Source organism: Dermacentor andersoni, chromosome 5 (assembly GCF_023375885.2).
Source record: "Dermacentor andersoni chromosome 5, qqDerAnde1_hic_scaffold, whole genome shotgun sequence".
NCBI lineage: Eukaryota > Metazoa > Arthropoda > Arachnida > Ixodida > Ixodidae > Dermacentor > Dermacentor andersoni.
This window is the reverse complement of record NC_092818.1, coordinates 129,926,465-129,934,406: the sequence shown is the minus strand read 5'-3', so window position 1 is coordinate 129,934,406 and position 7,942 is coordinate 129,926,465. Positions and strand designations below refer to the sequence as shown.

General features: G+C 49.8%; 1 protein-coding gene and 1 long non-coding RNA gene across 2 annotated transcripts in view; both read right to left on the bottom strand.

The window, feature by feature from the left end:
• Nucleotides 1-900: 900 nt before the first annotated feature.
• LOC140218513 (uncharacterized) overlaps nucleotides 901-7,942 on the bottom strand; it is a 255,473-nt gene continuing 248,431 nt past the window's right edge. Inside the window, exon 3 of the long non-coding RNA XR_011894795.1 lies at nucleotides 901-963. This is a non-coding gene — a long non-coding RNA (uncharacterized lncRNA). The remainder of the gene's footprint in view (nucleotides 964-7,942) is intronic.
• On the bottom strand, nucleotides 2,567-6,269 carry LOC126531146 (transcription initiation factor TFIID subunit 4-like). The gene is made up of 2 exons (XM_050178561.3): nucleotides 5,967-6,269; nucleotides 2,567-4,952 (listed from the first exon to the last, which is right to left on the bottom strand). The coding sequence occupies exon 2, from the start codon at nucleotides 4,944-4,946 to the stop codon at nucleotides 2,898-2,900; it is 2,049 nt and encodes a 682-aa protein (XP_050034518.1). The 5' UTR covers nucleotides 4,947-4,952; nucleotides 5,967-6,269; the 3' UTR covers nucleotides 2,567-2,897.

The window sequence follows — 7,942 nt, the reverse complement described above, 5'->3', positions numbered from 1 at the left end:
TTACGGAGCACGTATATCTAATTACACGGGCGTTTGGCAGTTCGTCCCCATTTAACTGCGGCCGCCGCAGTCGGGATCGAACCCGCCCCCTCAGCTGAGCAGCGTAACGCCATAACCACGAAGCCACCATACTGGGTGGGGATGCCATGAAATAAAGTGGTCTCGCAGTGAACCGTGCCACTCGGGTTTCTTCCATATAACATACAGGTTGTTTTGTTTCGCCTTATGCCAGCGTGCCTGCAGAAGCCATGAGACACGGTAAAAAAATGCAGAAACAATATTATAACGATTATAACAAACCTGAACCACAAAACGTACCAAGAAAAACGGACATAGGCGAAGAATAGGCAAGAGAAACCGTAAGACAGCTAATTACGATTTCTCTATGGTTTCTCTATATATAATATTCATTACCTTAGAACTTTGAAACCCACAGCCTAATATTTTTGCAGCCTGATTTCAAAGTTGCCTGAGCATAATGACATGCCTTACACTATAACAAGCTTCCACTAGGTATAGAATCACTAACGTTGATTGAGGCTCTCTCGAATGCGGTTAAGATGGTGTGTTGAGAAGTGTTGATACTTCTCTGCGAGACTTCAAAATATGCAGTCTTTCGTTCCACTGCATGTTCCACTCTTTTATGGGATTGTAAGTGTATTCGCAGGCGTCAATACTCAAGAGACGCAGTTAAGACGGGGTTAGACAACGCTTGCTTAACCGTACGCGTGCGGAATCTAACCGCAATGAAATAAGTAAACAATGGTACCACAGGAAGGACAGGGCTGTAAATAGATGTCTTCGCCAGTGAATCCGCTATTTCATCCAAAAATAAACCCTAGCGACCAGGCAATCAAGTTAATCAAATACATTGTACAATAAGCAGGGACCAAGGACTTGCCTCAAAACTTGACTCGTACCCACAGGGGCGATCGGCCACACCAGGTTGATTGAAAAGAGCATCTAACAAAATACAAAAATAGGTGAAGGGAAACATTCAAAACGAACCATCAGGCAACTAAATGGTAATACAAATTACTATAGGGCCTATACATGAATTTAGGTTAAATCAAAATAAAGTGTCCTACAGTCGGTACCTAGGAGCGAAGCCTTGCTGACTACTCAATGAACTTGTGTATAGCAGAAATCACTGACCTATAGCTTATGCCTAATTGACAGGTACAAAAGGACAAAATATTTGGTGCAGTAAGCGCTAATTCCAGCTTACTAGTTGAAAATACGAGGAACATTCTGCAGAGGGAGGACAAGCGGTGGTAAGTAAGAAAGAAATGGTCGATAGTTTCCGTTTCATGGCAAAAAGAGCAGAGGTTAGTTATGGTTTATCGTTGATTGTAAAATTTTAAGCAGGGAACTCTACGAAAGAATCTTGATAAGGTCACTTCCCACTGTCGTGAAAGGCATTTGTTCGTGTTTTACCGGAAATCTAAATGTCTAGAAGCATCTGCGGAAAGTAGGGATGATTAATGGCTATTTAGAAATAAAGTACGTTTTAATCTAGCTCCCGTTATAAAAGCGAAACCAGGGAGAACACTTAAGAATGGGCCAATTAGTGATGACGATGCGAGCGAGTCAGCTGATTTATTTAGAAAAATTTCACTATGACCGGGGACCCAGACAAAGCGCACTTCAGACAAATTGTCCAGGGCAAGGGTGACAGATCATTAGAAGTTAAATGTGTACAAACCGAAAGCGCATTGGTAACAATTATTACTTGAGATTTCTGTGGACCAAATTTTGTGATTGCCCGAATAATTGCCAGAAACTCTGCAAAAAATATAGGGGTATAATCAACAAGACGGAGAGCGAAAGACCAGATCAGCTGATTTGAAAAGATGCCAACTCCGGCCTCGTCTAAATTTTGTGTTGCATCCGTAGAAATAACCAAGTGAGATGGAAACTTATTAAGACGATCTTGAAGGATACCTTCAAGTATGCGCGCTGGAAGAAGTTTTGCATGTTTTCGAAAAATATAAACAAAAATAAGTTTCAGCTTGAACGAATTAGTTCTTTGGAGAAATCAGGAACGGTAGCCGAACACACAGTTTTGATAGCAGCGTCTGAAAAAAAAAAAAACTTGTGGTTCTCGATAACGCCGCCAACGTGTTCTGAAAAATGAATCGGGAGATTTGATGAAAACTGAATCTTGTTTCCAAGCATCAAAAACATTTAACTTCTTTTACTTCCTTTTCCAATTCGGAGGCACTGAGCGACGTAAAAAGGCGAACAAAATGAGGCAGCCGCGGCAACTATTAGCCACTTTCCATAATCGAGAGCGATTAAGACTGGCCTAACCATAGAATAGAATTATCCTTGCACGAGCGCGGAGAAATAAGCTGGTCCGTTTTCATAAACGGGTACTCTGGAAATGTTCCGTCAGCAGAACACGCCGCGCCATGCGACCGTACTGAGTTATGTATTTGCTAGCAAATTCCACATGACTGAGTACAAAGCAAAGTGCAAATAAATACAGCGACTACTTCCAAGGACGTTATGAAAGCATGCGACGAGACAGAGAGAGAGAAACGAATACTGAAAAGCGTATGACAAAGTTATTGAAATAGATGCCTCGTGTCTGCTAGGAATGAATGTTCATAGACTAAGTGTATAAGCAGACAGTCATCATGAAGTGATTTTTGCCTCGGAAGAAAATGTGATTTTATTCAATTACCCCCTCAGCGGCCTTCACACGCGAACTTGCTGTTAAATCGCAATCTGCCCGCGCTGTTGCGTTTTTTACCCTGAAAAGAACACGTTTTACACTGGTACATGAACCCTTTTATGGACAACAAGTGTGGTAACAACAATAAAGCAGAAGAGTGTATGCCACCTGCATGCAGAAATCATTGGATGACAAAGGATGAAAAGAAAGTGTTTGTTCAGTACTTCATGTACGCTTTGTAGATGAACTCGCGGTGGAACTTGTTTCGTTCTTGCTCCATAAGGAACAGCACGTCTCGCGGGCTGACCTTCTTCAGCCGGGGCCTGCGCACTTGAGCATAGTAAGAGGTTGGCTGCTGCCCCGGCACTGCTCCCGGTGCCGCGACAGGCATGGGGCGCTTGCGGTTTCCGATGGCCAGAAGCGCTGTCATGTTCGCCTCGCGCTGCCTCGCCTCTTCCATCTCGGCCCTCTGCAAGTCTCGAGCTCGCTGCCTCAGCTTCAGGTGTTCGGGGTCTTCGGCCCTCATTCGGCTCCGCGCCGCCCTGAGCAGCATTTCGCGCTCCTCTTCCTCATGCCGCCGCTTCTCAGCCCGCTCCAGTTCATCCAGAAAGCGCAGCTGCTGGCGGACGTCCTGCGTGACCTCGTAGTGCGGATCGGCACGCGCGTTCTCCTGCCGGTGCTCGGCGATCACGCTAAGCTTCTCGATGAACGTCTTCAGGCGCTCTTGGGTCGCGTGGGACACAAGGGCAACGACGTCATCCGACACCTCGTCGATGCCGTGGAGTGCGGCCAGTGCACTGATCCTTTTGTGCAGCGCGGCGGTGAAGAGGAAGTTTTCGTCCTTGCAAGAGCGAGCTTGCACCTCAGCGCCGTCGTCACCAGTGCCAGTGGAGAGAATTGTCCGGCACTCCTCGGCCACGTTGACTCCTCCCATGGTGGCGACGTCATTGATGTCCTCGTCAATCAGCGCTGGTCCTGCGGATCGCTTTTCTTTGGCTGTGTTTGCCCCTCCGCCGCCGCTAATGCTTCCGGTCGATGCGCAGAGAGAACCCTTCGGCTGCGATGCTGTCGACATGGGAGCCGGCACCTTGAAAGGTAAGACGCCGCCAGCGGTAGGCGGAAGAGCGGCGGCGAAGTTGGGAGGCCTGGCCAGTAGCAGACTCTTGCCGCCTCCTGGTGTGACGCCGCCGCCGGGCGCTGGACAGACGGATGCCGTGAGCCTTTGTTGCTGGGCGAGCAGGCCCTGCAGGTCGACGGGACCGGCCATCTGAGCGGCGGCTAGAGCCCTCTGAGGGATCATTTGAAGCTGCGCGGCTGCGGTACGCGGCAACACCGTCCTGGCTGCGGCGGTCTTCTGCAGACTACGCGCGATAGGAGGGGAAGGCGGCGGCATGCAGAGGGCGCTGCGCGGTGGAGGACGAATGCCTTCGATGGAGAGTTCATTGGTGAGCATTGCGTGCCTCAGTAAAGGAAGACTCTTGCGTAAAAAGGGAATCAGACACGGTTGTGGGTTAGAGCTGAGCTCTCTCTCTAACTTGGTAGTGAACTCTTCGGGTTGCATAGTGTCGTCTATGAGTCCCTGTATCAGGCGCTTGACGTTCGCGGCCGTGTTCTCAGGCTGGTCGCTGGCGAGGCGAATGAGCGTCGAGAAAAAGTTTCTACATTTTTTCTTGGCCGTGTCCGGGGACATTTGGGGTGCGCCGCCGGCAAGGTCATGACCGCCGACCGCCATGGGGCCCGTCTGTATGGCCAGCTGTTGGGTGACGGCGGAAACGGTGGGGGCGGGCACTATTTTGACGCCCAAGGGCTGAGGCGGTGTCATGACTGGCTCCTGCGAGACGCAGACGATGCCTGGTGATGTGAGTGCCCCGCCGGGAGGCCTATTCCTGATGTTCACGGCTGCAGCCGTGTACCTGGCCGGTATCTGCTGCACCAGCCGCTGCGGCTGCTGTACCGGTGCGGGGCCTGGTGGGGCAGGCACCCGAAATTGTGCTCGGCTTCCAATTAGGCCGGGTGATACTGGTTGAACGCTGCTGGGATGCACGTTAACGACTTGAAGCTGACCGTCCTCAGTCTTGAACACGACTGCGCCGGGCATGACACCCGTCTGTAAAGCAACGGCGCTTGGCTGAACGATGCCGGCACGCATCGGTGCTGGTCTGGCTAGGAGAGGCTGGATGTTACGTGGTTGTCGCACTGCGCCGCCCACAACCATCCTGGGCGCAAGGAGTCTTGTTCCAGGCTGCGTAGACTTGGGGGGATTCATGGCCAACTGTGAAAAAAACGGAGGGCTTTGACTCAAAACATGTCTTTTGAGCAGGCGATAAATGCAAGAGGCGTACCTGTCTAAAGTAGCGTGTAAGACGAAAATGGCTTTGTATTGCACATGGTTCGCGAAACCATAAACGGCTTTAATATCAGCTTGCGGGGACATTATTTACATGCAATGACGCTCGGCTCTATGTCACTCCAGTTAACTTTTACCGTCAGAAGATAGTTATATTTTGGCAAGATGTATGGCGAGAAAACGAATCCCCTTGTCCTTAGTTCTAGTATGTCCACAAATTCGCGCCTTCCCAACGAATATTTGATATTGCTATAAATATTGGTGTCGGTGGTACGGCAGGCATCAATGTACGCTTTCAAAGAGCAAGACGCCGTAGTCAGTTTTGGCAAAGGTACGTGACAAATAAAGCCAACCGCTGGCTAAGAAATGTAATACTCTACTATCGCAAATATCTGCTGTAAGCGCAAGCAATGAACAATCGTTCCGCTGTTCAACCATTTGCACGCGACAGTTAACTCGAAAAAGCATATCTGGGTTAATAAGCTATGGCCAAGCTTTCGCGATCATAGAGCGTGAATCACCAGCACTAAATTCCTTCGCCCGCTACTCGACAGAAGAAGGGGAACTTAAGGGTTCGATTTTGTTAATCGTGACCACATAAAGCCAACAGAGAATGAACCCACAATGAAAACAAGCCTTGGCTTCATTGTTTGTTGGCTTTATGTGGTCTGAATCCGCTAATGTCTTTCTTTAGCCAATGTCTTTCCTTGTGTGGCTTACGTTACTCGGAAGCTTGGAATACGCCTTACCTATTGCCATTGCCTATTGTTGAAAGACACGCAGTGATGTAAAATAAAATTTGTATGAGCCATGCACTTGTCGGGAAGAACCACACAGAGTATCAACGGCTGTTCGCTACTGAATGATTCTACGAGTATGTCAGACTAAACGGTCGTTTTTCACAACAAAGGGCGTGCTGGCGTGAGTTATACTACTTACCTGTACCCAGTCCCGGCGCCGCCTCTGTGTTTGGGTCCGGTCGTTCCACGGACGCTCGCAAGATGCGACGGCCGACCTGTGTGCTGCGACCAGCACACCAGGCGATTCGGCTTGAAGGCTCGGGGCTGGAATCGTACCGCCAACGGCGAGATAGCGGACAGGTCTGATCCGGCGTGATTCGAAGCCGATGATCGTCGAGCATGCGAACGCGTGAAGCAACGTGCGAACACGCGACTCCCGCGCCAACGCGTGAGCACAGAGCACTTCTTCTTCCTCGGTTCCGGTTAGCTCTTGATGAGCAAGAACTCAAGCGTGTTAGAAAAAAAAAAGTTGTAATATGGAAAAATGCAGCCACTGAAGACTCATATATCTAAGAACAGGGGAAAAGAGCTCTTGCATAAGCGATCCCGCCATGAAACGCGTAGGTCCTAAGCATTCTTGTTAATCTAAAGCACTGCGTTCTCAAAACGCGCAATCCCCATTTCCCGCCCCTAAGCCTCACCTTATGCCTTATTTGAATTTTTCGGCATTCAGCGTTGTTGCGGTGCCTTTCGATGACCATAGCGAAGTCCGCTAAGGATTGAATCAAGACATGGCTTGCATGTTCAAGTGAAAACTTCAGCGAGAAACCATAAAGATCAACACGCACGGTCACGACAAAGAAACAAACAAACGGGGAAAGAAAGAAAACGAAAAAAAAAAACTTGCCGAAGTGTGTGCCTGTTCCCAACCTCCACGTACCAACGCGAATCTCCTTGGGGGACTGCAGATCTCGAGTGATATACGAGCTCTGTTCTCGGAGGATAAACACTTCCATGTTTCGGAACAGCACGGGCGATGATGCGCCGTTCCTTCGTGCTCTCCGAGCGTGTTGCACAGTCCGCGATAGGAGGAAGTGGAGGAGGAGGAGGTGCGTAAGAGAAACAGGGCGTCTAAGGTTTCGCCTTTGCCTCTCCGAAGTCGCGCGCACGCGGCCGCGAATCGCGCCAGTGGGCAGCGCCGCCGCCGCAGTGTCTGCGTGAAAAACCGCTAGCACACTTCGGCACGGCGGCTTCGCTTCGCATGTACATACCTCAGCTGTTGCCAGAGGGTAGGTTAGGGGCTCGGTCCTGCCGGGTGCGGACTTTGGAGCCTCGGGTTTGCCGGCTTCGCCACGCATCGTGGATGCTGCAGCGTTTGCGTGAAGGCGAGAGAGCGCATGCGCAAAGGGCGCGGTTCACACGGGAAGCCGCCTTCTCTTACGGCTCACGTTTCGTCGCTAGAACTGGCACCGGCGGCATGGTGTTCGTGGTGAACTGTGTCCCACTCGTGTGGAAACGGAGAGAAGAGAGAAAGGTCAGCGTGTGTTTCTCTGTTGTGGAATTACAACAGTGAATCAGGAGTTGCGTCAGACGACTGATTCGACGTTCCAAAGTGGCACCTGAGGAATGTCAGGCGCTATAGATGACGAGAGCGGCTTGTTCCGGACCAGCTTGGGTTCTGCTACGTGCACGTAAGCACGGTTGATATAGTTATCTTATTTTTTTTCTCATTCGACAATAATAGGAATCTGACTGCCACGGCCACGAATTTAATCCGCTACCCTGTATTCAGCAGCACGACGCCATAGTGAGTGAGTCCCCGCGACATTTGAATTTCTCCAGTGTCATCAGTTCTAAAGTAGGAGATAATGCCACCTGCTTGATCTGTGGAAAACACGGGGTAGGTGGGATATGGAAAGCCAAGACAATGAGCAAACGAGAACAGGGTAAACGCGAGAGCCAACGTTTCCACAATGGGACTTGTCGAAACGCCCTTTTTTTCTGTCTGTGTATGATGGTCTAGTAACAAAAGTAATTTCACTTTCAAAAAAAAAGAACGCCCCCTGGCAACGATGCATGAGCCACTATCATCGCTTTCCAACCCATGCCAACAGCGGCACTTCAAAGATAAGAGGGCAACAAAGTGTAACCGAAAGGCGGGAAATCTCTTCCCGG